This window comes from Centruroides vittatus, unplaced genomic scaffold (assembly GCF_030686945.1).
Source record: "Centruroides vittatus isolate TY-2023 unplaced genomic scaffold, ASM3068694v2 scaffold_861, whole genome shotgun sequence".
Taxonomy (NCBI): domain Eukaryota; kingdom Metazoa; phylum Arthropoda; class Arachnida; order Scorpiones; family Buthidae; genus Centruroides; species Centruroides vittatus.
The window spans coordinates 730,164-749,475 of NW_027122718.1; the positions used below are offsets into that span (position 1 = coordinate 730,164).

Here is a 19,312-nt window from a genome sequence, read left to right on the forward strand (position 1 = left end):
CTTGCTCACAATCTAGATTGAAATGCTCGATGCGAATTGGGTATAAGGCTCTAGTTTAGTAGTGTTAGAGTATAATACGTGTATTTTAATATATTTTTTAAAAGAAACAAAACCACTGAGAAATGTTCCGTGTGTTTAACAAGGTTCGGGAAACTGAAAATTTACCAACGGGTTCAGCCAAACCTGTGCGAACCCGCTGAATATCACCACTGGGCACCACTGTATATATACAGTTGACTCTGCATAAGTTGACACCCCAAGGGGAAGTGGAAATGTGTCGAGTTAGCCAATGTGACGACTAAAGCGAAGTTGGAAAAAAACCAGAAAACTACAATTAGGAAAATACAGTAGTGTGTTATACAGTAGTATAGGCTTACAATATAACAACAATTGTGCTAATTTTATGTCAGGCTTACAATACATTGTGTCCTTCATTTACAATTACTCTGTAGATGAAAAACTGAAATTCATTTAGTGTTGTTTGTTTTGAGCACATAACTGTCTCGACTTTCTTTTCCAACGATCACAAACACCTCAAACATCATCTTTGCAATTGTCAATTGTTGGCAAGTAACGTCTAAGGATTCTTAATGCCTCTAGCGTGAGAAAATGCAAAATTGGATTGTGGTGAGACGTTGATGTAGATTGTGTATTTTCTTTTTGTTTATCTGTTGTTATTTTATACATAAAAATACATAAAATGTTAAGACATTTTTATTACTATGTATATATATATATATTAATTATATATTAATAAATAAATCGACTCCCCTCCTGAAAAAAACATGAGTTCGCACCACACGTGCAGAGTGAACTCATTTTTTCAGGAGGGGGTGACAACTTATCGGAGTGTGGGACAGCAAAAGTATGTAGACTTATCTAGTAGTGACGAGTTAAACGGTGTCAAGTAAACCAGAGTTTTTTTTTAACGTTAATGCCTATGTAAGTTGGCTGGGACCACAAAGCTGACTACTTAACCGATGGTGTCGAGTTATCTGGGTGACGACTTATGCAGACTCAACTGTATATATATTTTTTGTTGCAATTATTTAAAAATGAAACTGTTTTCAAAGTTTTTAAACCTTTCATTCACTTAATTTTATTTATAGGGTGCATCAGGAATGACAGGAACTTCTGATACAGTAAAAGTTAGAAAAAAGAAAGACTAGTTTTTATTTTCCAGAAGACAAAGTACAAACAGCTGAAGAAGAAGAACTTAAGAAAATGGCTATTGAAGGTTTTATGCTTCAGTTGGGAATAGAGGTAAAGTAGTAAGATGTAATTCTATGACCTATTTCAAGTTGCATTTAGATTAAATCATTTGAACTAAAGAATAAATACTTTAATTATCTATTTTGTTTTTGGACAAATGTTTGTAAAAAAAACTTGGTTATTATAAGTGTTTCAAATTTTGAATGGAAGGAAGATGAATGAATTGCTATAGTAAAACCACATCACATTTCATATTAACAATTCCTTAACTCCTTAATGTTAACCATTCTTCTATGTGTAACTTTATTTGGTTAATGTTACCTTAGGATCCAAAATGGTGGCCAGGAAAATTTTTCCCTATGTTGGAGACTGCGACGGGGAAAAAATTTTTCCCTCCATTCAAGATGGCCGCGGTTCCGGCCGCCATCTTGAATTTCTCTGCAGACTCCGCGGATTTTTTCACCGAAATAAACAATAAAAAACAAAGAGGAGTTTTTTACTGACTTTTCGATTGTTCGATATTCTGAGTATGATCTCCTGTTTGGGGGTCGACGAAATTTTTCGAATCGTTGACAGTTCTATGTTCGACCACTACTACTTCTATGTCGTCAATATGCATATATCCTTTCCATTCGTCCGTTATTATCGTACTTCCGGAATTCAAGTATTTATAAACGATCCAATTCACAGTGTTTTCTGATCTGTCGTTTACCTGACATATGAAGCAATTCTTATCTTCATCGCAATGAATGCAAACGGACTTGGTCGGCTGTATGCCTAATTTTACAGCAAAATTCGATGCGTTATCGATACGGGGACGCAAACCTAGCTCCGAAAAGTCGTCTTCCATCAACTTGTAGAAATCACGGGAAGTGCATCTCGACCAAAATTCGTCGTTGCAACTCAAATCGGCAAAACTAGTCATTATCGAACAATTGGCAATAAACTAAATGAGGGGAGGTAAGGATAGGGAAAAAGCACGCCTTTTCCTTAATTTCTGATTACTTGGTTCTCTAACTTTTAGGATTAAATTGTTATAAAAGAAATAAAAGTACTTACTAATACTGGAGGAAATAATAATAATAAATATTCAACGATAGCAATTTGTGCGCGAATGAAATATCATTACAAAAAAAAAAACACAGCAATTAATCCAATATGCAATTCGTCACAACACAGCAGTAAACGATTCCAACAGGAAACTAGTCGATTTGCATAAAACTACCCAGAAATGACCAGAAATCACGTCACAGATCATGTATTTGCATATTCGTTCGTAACACACCTACGAATTTCCCGCCGATTTTACTCTTGCATGACATCACGAAAAGGCTCCCTCTACCATCGCAAATTTACACACTACCGTCTCCATTTCGAGGTTACAGGATACTCGGCAACGTCGAATGCAGGGTAGAAACCGAACAGGGAAAAATTCCCCACGTCATCGACGTCGCGACTCTAGGGAAAATTTTTTTCCCCGTCGCAGTCTCCGAAGTAGGGAAAAATTTCCCTGGCCGCCATTTTGGATCCTAAGGTAACATTAACCCTTTATTTCTTAGTTAAAACAAAAAAATTAGTAGTTTATGAATAAAATGTTAATCTCAATTATATATATGCCTTTGTTCTTATGTTTATTACATAATTTGTCTACAAGGGCTTATACTGGTGACCAGTATAATAAGTCCTTGTAGACTAACATTTTTTATTACATAATTTATCTATTCAGAAACTAAACTTACAGATATGACCTTTAAATAAACATGAGTAATCTAAAGCCAGTTAAGTAAAATAATCTTATATATGTTAGTTAAGCATGGTTAAAATTGTGTGTAGCAATTACATGTTATCTGTAATTTAAGTTGCTTCTTTATAAGAGTAAATTGCAAGAACATATTGCTAACTGTTTGTAATCTTTTGTAAAATAATCTTTTTAGTATTTTCTGATTAACTGATTTTTGGACATCATTATCTTTATGAATGCCACATATATATACTTTAAAATTTTTTAAATTTTAGGAAATCAGTGACAATAAAACTAACATTAGCTTACATCAGCTTGTTTATTTTTATACAAATTGATTATAATTTATAAATAGTTGGGTCAAAATTACAGGACTAATTAAAGGACTAATTAAATCTGATAAATCTTAATAAAAATTATGCAAAATCAATTATTTCTAGATTATTTGCTAAATAGAAAGTAAAAGCAAAAGTTCTTGCCGTTACTGTTTGTTTACATAATCTGGTGTATCAGTTATTGGCATATTGAGACAATGTTTTTTTCTATATCAGTATCGGAAAATATATTAGACAAAAATATGTATTTAATTGATAAAACATGTCTTATAACTTTAAATGATTATTATAAACCTGTAATAATTAAATTGTGGAAATATTTCTTATTAATTTAATGTTAAATTGCATCTCTAAAACTTGAGATTTTCCAGCAGTACTGAACTTTGACATACATCTTTCAATTTTTGAACATCTTTGTTATTAGCAATAGACATACATATATTTGTTCATTATTATGAAGTTAATAATTTATAGTTTAAAATTTAGTCCAAAGTCCTGCTATTACTATAGTAAAATTTAAAGTATTCTTTTTATTTAAAATGTATTTTTATTACAATAGGATGAAACTATGGTCAAGGACTACATAATAGTAAAAGAACATCCTCCAAATGTTTGTTTAACTCAAGAAGATTCACTTCATGCAGATTTATTTTTGGTATTGTCTGGTTCTTTATTTGTGTCACAAAAAACTGCAAATAAAATGGAAGATGTAAGTTACTTTAAAATTATCATTAAAAATATACCATATATCTCTGCGGATAAGACGATAGTTGTACCATAAAAAATGGCCCCAAAAATCCAGGGTCGTCTTATACAACAGACAAAAATTAGATTGAAATTTATATAAATTAAAACCATTATAAAAAGACAGACAAACCATAATTATTTACTAGAAGAGAGTAGGGTATGTGCACAAAATAGAATAGCCCATAGGATGTTTTTGTAAATAGTCAAGGTCATTCACACTAATTCAGGCATTCAAGTAATGTTTGCAAAAATTGCCAGATGCAAGAAAATAAAATTTGTTCATTCGAAAAATTACAAATAGGACATAATTCCATATACGTATACAATATTATTATTCAGATAATGATTGCCGATCTAAACTAGATTCATAGGCCATTGATAGTTTGGGGGGGGGTCGTCTTATAGGACAGATATATGCTAAAACTATAAAACTTCGATGAAAATTTATACATAAGATGACCTTCAGATAAGACTATCTGCCAAGGTATAAGGTATATATAATAATAATTGTAATAATCTTTATAATCATAATACAATTTAGGGATATTTCAATATATATGTAATATATATATATATATATATAATAATTAATATATATCATATCCATTTGAAACAGATCAGATTTATAAATTAGATTATGTGAATAAAGTATCTCAAGAAAGCTTTTAGATATTTATTTTAAAACTTTTCATGAAGTAGTAGGTTTAGTTAACTGATCTAAAAGAATGCACAGAATTACCATTGATTTAGTGGGACCTTCTCTTGCCTTGATAGATGTGGCAATACTGTCAGATATGGAGGTGTAAAGGTACCCTATATTATCCTGTGACAGAGTTGCCCACAGGTATTGCACTTGCCATTCTACATCCTTCACACTTGTAGATGATTGAAGCAAGTATCCCATGGTCCCATAAAAGCTCAATGGGCAAAATCTCTGGAGTCTGAGCAGGCCAAATAAATATGGAAACACGGAGAAATTTTTCTGGAAATCAATTTGTTTGTGGCTGAGTATTAGCTTACTGGGAAATGTATGTTTGTAGCTCTGCTACAGAAGGTAACACATGATGATGCAGCTTTTCCTGAATGTTCATTAATATTCCTCATACCATTACCTAGAGGTGACTGTCATATGAAACAGTGCTCACTAAAACAGTGTTGAGTAGTAAAGTGCTCGGCAGTGATCATTGTTCCCAAACAGAACAGATTTATTACTATAAACGATAATTGCCAGTCCATAGAAATCCATACTTTCCTGTTGTGGCATGACTACAAATGAAGCTGATAGTGTTTGGGGTGCTACTGAAAGGATTTTAGCATTACTGCGCATGTGAATTTGCTTGTGTTAGTTAACTGTTAATGATAGACTGGATTCTGTAGCAATGTTTCCACCAGTGGTTTCTGAATGGTGAACAAACATGCCATTGCAGTTGTTTATGCTTGTCTCACAATAAAATGGTTATCTTGGGTGTCCGGAACTTGCCTGCCATGTATGCAAGTCTTGATTTATTTACTGCTCTCATCACCACTTGGTCAGGTCCATTTTAGTCTGGCCTGATCAAGGTGGTCAGGTCAAAGACCCAAATGGCAGCCATTCAGTAAAATGTCATACAAATAAACATCTGTACTGAAACCCAATGCTTTGCAATGATACACCAACAACTGCCATAAATCATCTGGCTATAATTTGGAAATAATAATAATAAATTAGAAATGAATTTGACACTAGAGGGAGGCATTAGGTGCCATTTCATATTAAAATTAATAATTATAATTTTTAATTAAATAATTTAGATTAAACTAGAAGAAAAGAATTGGCCCGAAGTGGGACTTGAACTTGCCACTCCTGCTTACCGTTTCACACATTTCCAGTTATGTTACCCAGACCTCCAGTCTGATCTCCTCTTCCAGTATATTTAACCTTAAGCTATAACCATTATTGATTCTTTTCTTCCAGTTTAATCTAAATTATTTAATTAAAAACTACAATTATTAATTTTAATCAGATGGCACCTAATGCCCCTCTCTAGTGTCAAATTCATTTCTAAATTTATTATTATTATTTCCAAATTATAGCCCGATGATTGATTTATGGCAGTCATTGGTGTATCATTAACCCTTTTGTGACCAGGGTCCCGATCTATCATAAGCCTAATTGTTAAGCAAAAAGGCCAGGATATCGATTGATCATTACCCTGTTAAAAATAGATTTTTATAAAATTTATTGACAACAGATGTTAGCACTTGACGGCAGTGTCTTGTTTATCATCTGTTTCACATATTTTTGTCCAGGTGGTGTTTTGTTGACTTAAAAAATTTTAATTATTGGGTTTTTTCTTAATTTTTCATTTTTTGATAATTTTTTATTTCATTTTTAGCAAATTCATGCAATAATATTACTATAATAAGTCCATTCATGCTATAATAAGTTTATTCAGCTATAATACATTAACTAGTTATAAATATTCAAGTTGTAACGCTCAGTTCTGATATTTTATATATTTTTTATTTATTTTAATCGAAAATATCAGCAAATGTTACATGTATTGCTACTGGTAATCATATGTTTATTACGAAAATATATAATCTTGTTCGATATGAAGTGAATAAAGTATATTAGTTTATTCTGCTGTCAACTAATATAATGAAGTTTTGATTTCAAACGAATGTTTGATATAATCTGCGATAACTTCAAACCAATAAACATACATGCATAAGTGTTATATCGAATTGTACAGAACAATATTCTACATCATTCTGGCTTGGTGCCAATAAGAATGAAGTAACCGGACAAAGTTAATTTTGACAAAAAGTAGCAAATTTTTAAGTTTGAATGTCAGTTATGATATATTATTTTTTTTTTCTCATAAATTTCTCTAATAAAATTTATTAAAAAATATCGTATTTAAAACTAAAGATATTAGTAAATGTACATGATTTTTTTTTTCATATGAATATAATGATGATTTGATTTTTGGTGAATTTTTAAATTTATGTTGCCTGACTGACCTTGACTGATTTATATTGTCCTCTGTCGGTTTACAAAATAAATGTAAACAAGGGGTGGAGCAAACAGCGACAAAAGGGTTAACATAGAAGTGTGTCCATCTGGATATGTCGGGCCCCATCCCTCACCTTCCTGCTGCCCTATTGTGGGTCTGGCCAAACCCATAATGGGCTTGCTAATAGAGGCCCTCTTAGTGCTCACAGGATGAAGAGTTTTTTCAAAAAAACATAGTGTGATTTTAATTGTAACAATTGTGAAATTTAATTCATTATTACTAATTTGAGATTGTATTCTTGGTTTAGAAGCTTATATTTATACTTAGTGCCTTTTCATTGTGCATGCATTTTGTACTTTGAAGCATTCAAAGTTAGTCATTCGACGTATGAGGTACCACTGTACATAAATTTTCTCATCTCTCCTGAGTGCATAGATAACAGAAGTGAATCATTTTAAGATGATTTTGCATAACCTACAAAGAATCTGACTATAGGATAAAAACAACATTGCATACATTAATACAAAAAAACAGCTTTTTGTTACGGTACTCAAACTTTTTCCAACTGGAAATGCAGTGATCTTCAGTTGGAACTAAAACATTCATCGTGGGAGGGAGCTGATTGTTCAGAAGTTCAACATAATTGCCATAATTGTACCTTTGAGTGTCACAATAGGTCCTCACAAAATCCAAGATACTGTTGCCCAAATCATTAGAGCCATAAGTGTTCAGATTATTTTGTCCAGTATGTGTGTATTACTATAAACCTTGATTGTATATGACTTTAATAATAAATATACTTTGATCATGTAATATTTTAATCATTACTTTTAATTATGATGAAACATTTTTTATTTTTAGAGTATTTTATTCATTGCTCACTCAGGCGATATAGTTGGAGCACTTGCTGTTACAACTGGTGATCCATCATTATTTACAATTAAAACAAGGCATACAACTCGTATTGGTATAATTCCTAAAGATCATGTTTATGAGTAAGTTTAAATTTAAACTTTCACTGAAATGAAACAATTAACAAAATTTTAAATCTTTAAAATATCAATTTTTATCAATGTTAATGTTATATTATATGAAAAATGTAGTAGTAATATTTGTTTGTTTAAAAGTTTGTATTGATAATTTTTAAAAATGAAAATTTTCATTTTAATAGGAGTTATGTTTCTAAATTATTCAGTGATTTAAATTACTGGAAAATTGAATATAAATAAAAATTTTTCAGTATTCTTCATCATACTCCAGTGAGTGTGCTGAATTTAGCTCATATTGTAATAAGAAGATTATCACCATTTGTTCGTCAAATAGATTTTGCTTTGGACTGGATAAATATAGAATCGGGAAAAGCACTTTACAGGTAAAAATTTCAGAGGATTTTAAAATATTTTGCATAATAAATTGGCATTTTATGTGTATAAATAAATATAAAATTAGATTTAATAACACTTTTATTAGTAGTCAAATTAAGATTGTCTTATCTCAGATTTTTTTAATTGACATTTTTTATGCACTCATTTTGTTTCAGGCAAGATGATGATTCAGATTGTATGTATATTTTATTGAGTGGTCGTTTAAGATCAGTTTTGACAAGAAGAGATGGAAAAAAGGAACTGGTGGGAGAGTATGGTAAAGGTGATCTAGTTGGAGTTGTAAGTAATTCAACTACATTTTATTTATTTTTTATTAAAAATAAATTTTTCATTAGAGTGTCGTTTTTAATAGGTAGAAGTTCTGACTGAATCAAAAAGATCTACAACAGTCATGGCAGTAAGGTAACAATTATTTATGTATTAACCCTTTCCCGGCCAGGGTACCGATCTATCGTTACCCTGTTAACAATCGATTTTTATAAAATTTATCAACAACAGATGTCAGCACTTGATGGCATCGTCTTGTTTATCGTCTGTTTCACGTATTTTTGTCCAGGTGGTGTTTTGTTGACTTAAGAAATTTTAATTATCGGTCTTTTTTCTTAATTTTTCATTTTTTGATAATTTTTTATTTCATTTTTAGCATATTCATGCAATAATATTACTATCATTAGTTCATTAATGCTATAATAAGTTTATTCAGCTATAATATGTTAATGCATTATAAACAAGTTATGACCTTCAGTTCTGATATTTTATATTTTTTTTTTATTTTTTTTTTTAAATCTAAAATATCAGCAAATGTTACATCTGTTGCTACTGGTAATCATATGTTTATTACAAAAATATATAATCTTGTTTGATATGAAATGAATAAAGTATATTAGTTCATTATGTTAGTTGAAAGCAGAATAAAGTTCAGATTTCGAACAAATGTTTAATATGATTTGCGATAATTTCACAACAAATAAATGTACATGCATAAATGTTATATCAAATTGTACAGAACAATATTCTATGTTGTTCTGGCTCAGTGAGAATAAGAATGAAGTAACCAGACAATGTTAATTTTGTCAAAATAACAAATTTTTAAGTTTGAATGTCACTTATCATATATTTTTTTTTTTTTTTTCCTCATAAATTTTTTAAACAAACTTTATTGAAAAATGTCGTATTTAAAACTAACTATATTGATAAATATGTGGTTTTTTTTTTCATATGAATAAAATAATAATTTAATTTTTGGTGAATTTTTAAAATAATATTGCCTGATTTACCTATTTTGCCCTTGGCTGTTTTACAAAATAAGGGGGCGTGGCAAACGGCAGGCAAAGGGTTAAGTCGGGTGGTTAACAGTTTTTGCCCCTGGGCCGGATTGGAAAGAGATTTTTTCACGGGCCGGACGAAATATTAAAATTAAATCATGTTAAATAACAGAAGTTTCTGACACATGCGCAATGTCATTTTACAATGTGAAGAAACGTACGAGCAAAAAAAAATAAAAGGTCGACAGGCAGGCGGCACTGTGAGTCAGACATCAGCATAAACGAGAGTGACATGGCGGAATGGCAGATGAGTTTCAGTGAGTGTGGGGTCTTTCGTTCTTCAAATAGTGTAAATTTATAACAGATGAATGCAAAAGATGTAAATCTCTACAATGGAATTTTTTTAAAACATGAAGTATCGTGAATCCATTTCACCAATTATTGGAAGTTAAGTAGCTAATTTTGAAAAATTAATCGTGGGCTGCATAAACCCATTATGCGGGCTATATGTTGGCCACCCCTGTGTTAAGTGATGCTGTCTAGGGAAAACTAGTAGTCCAAATGCAATCAAATTTAATAGGGTGACATTTCAAGACATTTCCATAAAAGAGCAAGTTTTTTACTAACTTGATATTATGATGCTTTTGGCCATTTGGATCTTAATCTTTGTTGTTACAAGATAGTTAAAAAGTGTGGTTTTTTTTTTTTTTATTTTTTTGAAACCATGTTTTACTGTTTTATTGAGTGTTGAACACAAGATCGTGTTATTAATTAAACACTGCTTTTTCCCATCTTTATTCAGTTGATACAAGTACTTTGACATGTTTCGGGCACTTAGCCCCTCAATCAACATTAAACTCGCTATGTACGCAAGGACACACATACACCACAAGTTCAAATTCTTCCAACTAGGACACTAAAATGACTGCATCAACCTTATAAAATCTATGTACATTTTTAAAAAAACGCAATATATTTTCTATTTTATCAAAGTTGATGAATATACTTGGCTAAATTCTTTCAAGTTTCCACCTTGGTACATCACAGAGTCAGAAAAACTTCTCTTCATCTACTTGTATCCTTGCGATATATGTAGTATCCATTTGTTGAGCTGTATACGTTAATTTTTCTCTTCTTGATGGAATTTGCCATTTCTCTTAAAATTCCATCAAGAAGAGAAAAATTAACATATACAGCTCAACAAATGGATACTACATATATCGCAAGGATACAAGTAGATGAAGAGAAGTTTTTCTGACTCTGTGATGTACCAAAGTGGAAACTCGAAAGAATTTAGCCAAGTATATTTATCAACTTTGATAAGATGATGGAAAATATATTGTGTTTATTTAAAAATGTACTGTACGTAGATTTTTATAAGGTTGATGCATTTTATTGTCCTAGTTGGAAGAATTTGAACTTGTTGGATATATGCGTTCTTGCATACGTAGCCCCCCTCAGTCAACGTTAAACTCGCTAAGTGCCCGAAACGTGTAGAAGTACTTGTATCAACTGAATAAAGATGGGAAAAAAGCCAAGTGTTTAATTAATAACAATCTTGTGTTCAACACTCAACAAGTGTGGTTCTATTAAGGACATGCTACAAATTTGGCATCATTGAAAGACAGTATCAGATTGCATGTGAGAAGTATCATAGAATCAATTACAGTTGGTCCATTGAATACATTCAGAATGAGGACCATATGGAGTAGTATCCCCTACCTTGCTAAGGTCTTAATTATCTAAGGTTTGTGTAGTATGAGTGTCTTGTACAAATAGAATGTTTGTTGCTTGCACCACCAAAAATTCCTTGGTGAGTTTTGGTATTAATTTTTTTTACAGAAATGTCCTGGAATGTCACCATACCAAATTTGGACTGCTACATATGCCTCTGGGCATATGTAATGGTACATTACATGAATAAAGGTGCTAAAGGTTCATTTAGATTAGGGATTGTAAATTTACTGAATTTTTCATTTACTGGTAATTCGGTAAATGAAAATTAAAATACCGGTTTACCGGTAAATTACCGGTAAATTTTTTCCTGAAAAATAAAATTAAGGCGACAAAAAATATAAGTCATTTTGATTTCCATTTCACATTTTTTATTTCAAAGATATAGAATATAAAAATTATAAAAATAAAAGTGTTATTCTAAACAAACTAAAATAATAACTTTTAGAAACAAATAAAATAATACAGAAAAATAAAAATACAACAGAAATAATATATAGTACCTAATACCATTTTATTGATTACCATTTTTTAAAAAATCACTTCTCAAGAAACTTAAATTATTTAAAGGCTTATCTCCTAATTTTGATCTAATATTTGTACAAAATAATTCAGATCCCGAGAATACCCTTTCTGATTCAACACTTGTTGGATGAATGGTATGTTAAATAATCAAATACTATTTGAATATACTTCCCCCGTACTTTTTCTTGGCGGAAGTACTCTAATTCTTTTTTTACTATTTGTTTCCAATCTTTCGTGTTCTTTGCTTGTGGAACTGACTCTTCTTGACATTGTTTTTTGTTTGATAAGGTCAGAGTTTCTGCTTCATTGATAATTTGACATTAGGTGTAGAAGTATCAATATTTTTGTTATCTGACTTTGAATTGGAATCCAAATCAGGATCATTTAAGTGTTCTGACTACTCTCAACAATAATCAAAAGTATTTCAACAATGCTTTTGATTATTGATGCTTTACTGTTTATATTAAAAATGTCATAATTTTCTTGACCCAACAAAACCAAATTAGGGTCTGTCAAATAGTGTAACATGTCTGAATAAACAGTCCTTCTCTCCTTTATGCTATATATTAATGCTTTTTTTAGTTCAATGCTTAAAAATGTATTTTGGTCGGTTAATTCATCCAACATAAATTTCAAAGTAACATCGGCTACATATAAATTAGTCTTTCCATTGCAGTGTTTCAACGGCTAACGTAATGGGTTGCAGACTTGAGATTATATTTGTAGTAATTTTATTTCTGTCATTGAAATTTAAGTTCAGTTTCAAATCTATTAGACTTTTTCGGACAGTATCTTTAAGTAATAAAAATCTTTCCAGCATGTTTAGTAAGCTATTCCACCTGGTTCTACAATCTAAAATTAAAGAAAGTTCTTTTTCAATTTCTTTGACATATTTTTGTAGTAATGTATTTTTGGTTTGCGATTTTCTAAAAAGTCTTACTATCTGTCGTATTTTTGTAATTAAAAAATTTAATTCTGCATTTTGTAGAGTAAGTTCGGTACAGCCAGTAGTTTCTTGGTTTATTTCAAAATTATTGTATTCAATGTTTGAATTATCAGAATCTGTAGTAAGTAGTAAATTAGCATTATATTCATCATCCTGTACATCTGATGTGCTTATATTGTAAAGAACTTTTATGATTGCAATTTGCAGTTCATGACAAGACATAACTGATGGTTTTTATTGAGTAATTTCATTGTTTTCTTCATGACAGCAGCTCTGTCCGATGTTATGCAGACAATATTTTTCAAAGAAATTTGAAATTCTTTTAATTTATTTTCTATTAATTCTGCGCATATCTCAGCAGGCGCAGGTCCATAAATTCGACTAAATCCAAGATTACCCAAGAAAATAATACATATTTTGCACAATCTTAAGGCATAATATTAGAATCTTGTAATAAATATTTGTATTTAATTATTTTAAACAGTTGTTAGAAGTAAAAAATTTTAATGTTATTTTACAATAATATTGCATTAATGTCCTGTCATAATGTGGTGTATTCAAAATTACTATTAATTTAAAAAATACGTGAAATATTTATGTATTATTATTTTTAAATATTAAAAAAGGAAATATTTACTTATTCTTTAAGAAAAGTGTTGATTGTAAAGATTTTAAACCTTTAAAAATCTAAAACTGCAGAGCACAAATTACATATGATAACTAGCACTTTCTGTACGATTTACAGCACCTCTCTAACCCAAGAAAGTTTAATTTAAAATTAAACAAAAAATATCTCACATTAAATTAATAATTAGGTATATTGTTGCTTACACTTACCTGTTTTTTTTTTTTTTTATTTTCAATGTCCCTTTAGCCCTTTCAAATATCTATAAACACAATATTTTCTACAAAAAAATTTCTAGTGTGGATTTTTCATTTGCCGAATTATCGGTAAAGTTACCAAATGATTTTTTTGTCAATTTATCGGTAAACCAGTATACAATCCTTAATTATGATCACCTAGTATAAAAAGTAATGTTTAATAACTTGTACAAAAATATATTAGTATTTAAATAATATAGTATATAATTTCTAATAAGCAAGTCATGTGATACTTTGCAAGAGGATTATCTACATAATGAATTTCAATGTAATTTTTAATGTAATGAATTTTTTCATGTCCTGAATGAAGTCATTATAAAACAGACTTATATGCCTGCTTAAAAATATGGAATAAGAATAAAATGGATTAATTTACTTGTTTTCTTTTCAATAAACCTCACAAAATCTTGACTAACAATTTACATCTTTATTAAGATTAGGTAAACAAAAAACTGATAATTGATATTACAGGGTGACAATAATTAACCCGTACAAGTTTTTTGTATCGTAAATTTATTAAAGAAATGAAAATTAGCAAAACAACAGCATATAACAGTGACAATACTTTACGTATTAATCAGATATTCAGCCAGTTTCAAAGTGGCCTCCTGTTGCTTTGATGCAGAGCCCCAAACTCGTTTTGAAATTCTCAGCGATGGGCCGCACTCTTCTGGAATGGATCGCATTCTTCTGGATGGCCTCACTCTTCAGTTTCTCTCACTCCCAGCGCAAGGATTGCTTCAGCGACTCCAAACTTTCATGGCACTTAGAACAGGCCCTGGCTTCCAAAATAGACCACACACTGTAGTCCATTGGGTTCAGATTCGGCGAGTACGGTGGCCATTCCGCAGACGAGATGAAATCGGGAAAATGAGCCTTGCACACTCCTGAGTCTTCTTGGCCCTGTGTGTCGGTGCCGAGTCCTGCTGAAACGTCCATTTCGCACTGCCAAAATGCTGCTGAGCCCACAGAAGTACCACAGCCTCGAGAATGTCATGGTGGTACACATCTTGATTGATTTTGGCCCCTTGATCGACGAAAACAAGGGGTGTCTTGCCGCTCGCACAAATTCTGCCCCAAACCATGACTGACATTGGATTTTGTGATGTTCGATGACGGTTGAGCGTCCAGGAGCCCCCGCGGACCAGTTTCTGTCGTTTTGATGGTTGTACGGAGAAAAGCTTCTCGTCTGTGAAGAGAATGCACTCCCATTGTCGACCTGCGGCCCGACGCTTGAGTTAACGGGATCTTTGGAGTCTCACGCACTTGTTTTCATCGGTGAGGAGCTGAACCTTTTGGAACTTGTAGGGCTTGAGTAAGAGTTCCTTTTTCGCCATTAACCGCACCGATTCGCAATTGATTCTGATCTCACGAGCAATTTTTCTCATGGAGACCTTCGCATGTCAGTCAACTCGCTTTGTGATGATCTTGCGGTTCCTAGACGTGTTGACAGTGCGCTTTCTTCCACGTCCAGGACGGTCACCATTGTGGCCAAGCTCCTTGAATCGCCGAACTGCATCTGAGACTGTCATTTTTGGAACACCGAGCAGACGAACAATTTCACATTGATGCTTTCCTTGCCAGAATAGCTCCAAAATTGCACAACATTTGTTCGACACCATTAAAAAAATAAAGAACTAACCCTTATTACATCGAAAGTACATCTACACGGGCAGGAAATCATGGAGAATTAAACAATAGTATGTAAATTGGTGACAGTAAAAAAGTTCAGGTGCAGCATTGCTACAAACTTTGTACGGGTTAATTATTGTCACCCTGTAAAAAGTACAATAATAAAAATGAAAAATTATTAAAACCAAAAGTTAATAAATTTTTTTAAATTTGAAATTAAAAAAATGGAATGCTTTTTATACAATATTTTGTGGTTTTGTTTAAAGCAGATCATATAATGTGATCCATAATTTGGGAATGCTGAGGGTGGCAGTGTTATAAGGTAGGAAGGTGGAGATGTAAGATTTATATTCTTTTTTCAGTTAGTCTTATAGAACATTCCATATGGTTATTACTCTCAAATTTATAATACAATATAAAAATAGTACAAGGTTATGAAGGATTAACAAGATCATTGATATAATTTTCAATCATTAAGATGTTCAGTTAACTTTCACTTTGATAGTCGCATATCTCTGCACGGATGCAGAGACTGATCAAAGGACATAAATTTTTTTTTTCTAGGGATTCTGAATTGGCAAAGCTTCCAGAAGAATTATTATTAACTATTAAGACAAAATACCCAGAGGTAATCTTTAATATAAAAATAGGTTACTGCTGCTGGAGTTGTAAAATGAATTATTAATATATTTTAAAAAAAATTTTTAATAGATTGTTCAACGCTTAATACATTTACTAGGAGATAGTATTTTGGGAAGTTTACAAAAAGGAATGACATTAACATGTAAATATTTTTTCAATGCATTATATAATTCATTATTGGTATTCATTTAATAATAAATTTTATGATGAATCAAAGTAAATTATCAAACTATTTTAAGTAATTTTGTATTTGATAAATCATTAGAGAAATCTGTCTATTCTATTGTATTGTGTTATCATATAATTAAAAATATAGTCAAAAATATAAATCTCTAGATTTTAATTTTACATTAGAGTATTTAAAATAAAATTGAATACATTGTATACAAATTGTTTCATCAAAAGTAAATGTTTGAAGCTATCCTCCAACTAATGCTGAACTTTATTGGGCTAGAAATGGCTATAATATTAATATTTTATAAGACAATTTGGCACTAGAGTTAGGTGTTAGATGCCATCTCTTGATAAATTTAATAATCTAAATTATTTAATTAAAATTATAAAGTACTGGAAGAAAATAATATTTCTGGAGTGGAACTTGAACTCTCAACTCCTCCTTACCATGCAGATTACTAATAGTTAAACTTTACATTTCTGAATTTTAACTTAATTACAAATAGTCAAATGTACACAATAGAACAAATGCTTTCTTAAACATTTCATTTACACTTCATATGAGAGAGAATTGCATATTTATGTATAGAAAGAGAATTCGCTTTAGAATTTTTAGTCACTAGAAGTTCTGATAAATTACTATTGAATTTTAATGAGAGCTGGAATTTTTATACTCCCTGTATTGTAGTTTGTTACAAACATTACAGTTTTATGTAAAAGCAATCATGTCACATTCACTTTATTGTATATTTTCTGACAATATCTGACAGCCAATTTCTCTTGTAAATGTAACTAATTGTGATTTTAATTCCAATACAAAATGTAAAAGTTAAGTGGATAAAAAATAATCTAAACTATCAGCAACCTAGAAAAGAGTATAGTGAATTGATGTCATTTTCTTGTTTAGATGTAATGTTTGTAAAGTTTCATATAACAGAGACATTAATAATCAAAATTATTTTATTACAGACAGTTGATGTGGCCTAGAATTTTTAAACTTTTTGAAGTGCAGTTTTTATTAGAATTACTGTTGTAATTTGTAATCTCATTTGCATAAAAATGTAAAAATAGACTTGTTTAACTGTATATTTTCTAAGAATGCAAACTTAGTTTTTTTAAAATGATTTAGACAACAAAATGACATCAATTCACTATACTCTTTTCTAGGTTGCAGATAGTTTAGAATATTAATTATCCATTTAACTTTTACATTTTGTAACATTTTGTATTGGAATTGCCATCACAATTAGTTACATTTACAGGAGAAATTGGCTGTCAGATATTGTCAGAAAACATACAATAAAGGGAATGTGGCATTATGATTGTTACAAACATTACAATTTTATGTAAAAGCAAACTACAATACAGGGAGTATAAAAATTCCAGCTCTTATTAAAATTCAATAGTGATTTATCAGAACTTCTAGTGACTAAGAATTCTAAAGAAATTCTCTTTCTATACAAATATGCAATTCTCATATGAAATATAAATGAAATGTTTAAGAAAGCATTTGTCTATTGTGTACATTTGACTATTTGTAATTAAGTTAAAATTCAGAAATGTAAAGTTTAACCATTAGTAATCCCCAAAATTAAAAATTATTCACATTAAAAATTTTCTTTATTTTAAAGATTGTTAGGATCTTTGGAAAAAAAATTATAATTCAATTTTATTCAGTTAGTGATAGTTAAAATAAAATTAGTATGCATATATAGTAGTGATTTTTATAAAAATAATTATTTGATGCCATTTTTTTTAAACTTTTAGCTGAAAGAATGTTAAACCTTGATTCTCGACCAAGTGGTTCTAATTTTGCCACAGTTGCCATCATGGCAGTAAATGAAGAAGTACCTCTTGCTGCATTTACCATGGAATTATATCATTCTTTAACTACAATTGGTAATTTACTGAATTATTGTTTGTGTGTGTGTATATTTATAATTAACAAATATAACTGTTTAGTTAGAAATTCTTTGATAAAACTATTATCTGTTTTTTCCTCATAATTTCAAGAAAAGATTAAACAACTTTCTGACATTTTTATTTTATTTTTTACTGTAATTAGTGGTGAACTGAATAAATTAAATTGAAATTTGATATAAATTAATCCACTGATGTTGTAATTGAGGAAATTTCATTATCATCATTTGCATCATTGTTAATTTTATAATATAAAATTACTTTAACTTACATTCTCATATTTTCTTTAAGAATAACTTTAATCATTGTTTTATTAGTATAAAAATATCCTTGTTAACAGTTTGATATTTATCTAATAATAATAGTCATTATAATCAATAGATTGATAAATCTCTGTTGTTCATACCACCACCATTTTTTTCCTTAGTTTTTAGGATAAAATATATATATATAGTTTTGTTTGAAGCTTTGTTTTTGTATTTGACATATTTATTGATGTCTGAAATAATTATAATTTTAATTATGTTTAATAATTAATTATAACATAATTATTTGCACAATTGTTATTTCAAGTATTATTTAAATAGTAACTTGTCTGTTTTCTAGGCGAAACATTGAGATTAACATCAGATTTTATCAGAAAAACATCAGGACCATCAGCTTTCAATAGGTAATGATAATAAAATGTAGTGTAAATCACACTTTAAATACTGGATATTGTTAATAATAAAAACATCAGAGTACACCTTAATCCAATAGAGTACAAAAGTTTAATGAAGAACTAACATTTTCAACCTTATTCGAAGGCTATCATCAAATTCTAAAGATGGAACATAAATTGGAATAGAACACACAATTCAAAGTACAATCAAACTTCTATATAACAGTCACTAAATCCTGAAAATAGGGAAATTTTCATTATACAGAAATAACAATTTTTGGTAAATACAGTATTAAACCAAATGATTGCCATTAATAATCTGATGTGGTCTTAAGAATTTGGTTTGGTTTGTCATTGACTGTTTGTCTAACTGGTTTGTCAAGCAGTAGAATCTAAGCCCCAAGGGCTTAATGTCAGAGGGACCCAGATCTAGAAGAATCCTTGTGCAGGTCTGTAGGACAGAAATGGCACTTTTTGGTTTGGCCAGCAAGAGAAAGGATGTGTTGAAAGTG

The 19,312-nt window shown here is 30.3% G+C and overlaps 1 protein-coding gene across 1 annotated transcript in view; it reads left to right on the top strand.

Moving 5' to 3' along the window:
• The window catches only part of sws (patatin like phospholipase domain containing sws), a 164,726-nt gene that overhangs the window by 47,674 nt on the left and 97,740 nt on the right, over positions 1-19,312 (top strand). Inside the window, exons 12-22 of the mRNA XM_067288448.1 lie at positions 1,110-1,118; positions 1,150-1,263; positions 3,848-3,997; positions 7,896-8,029; positions 8,275-8,406; positions 8,575-8,698; positions 8,772-8,821; positions 15,968-16,031; positions 16,115-16,187; positions 17,987-18,118; positions 18,746-18,809. Coding sequence (XP_067144549.1) covers positions 1,110-1,118; positions 1,150-1,263; positions 3,848-3,997; positions 7,896-8,029; positions 8,275-8,406; positions 8,575-8,698; positions 8,772-8,821; positions 15,968-16,031; positions 16,115-16,187; positions 17,987-18,118; positions 18,746-18,809 — 1,046 coding nt within the window. The remainder of the gene's footprint in view (positions 1-1,109; positions 1,119-1,149; positions 1,264-3,847; positions 3,998-7,895; positions 8,030-8,274; positions 8,407-8,574; positions 8,699-8,771; positions 8,822-15,967; positions 16,032-16,114; positions 16,188-17,986; positions 18,119-18,745; positions 18,810-19,312) is intronic.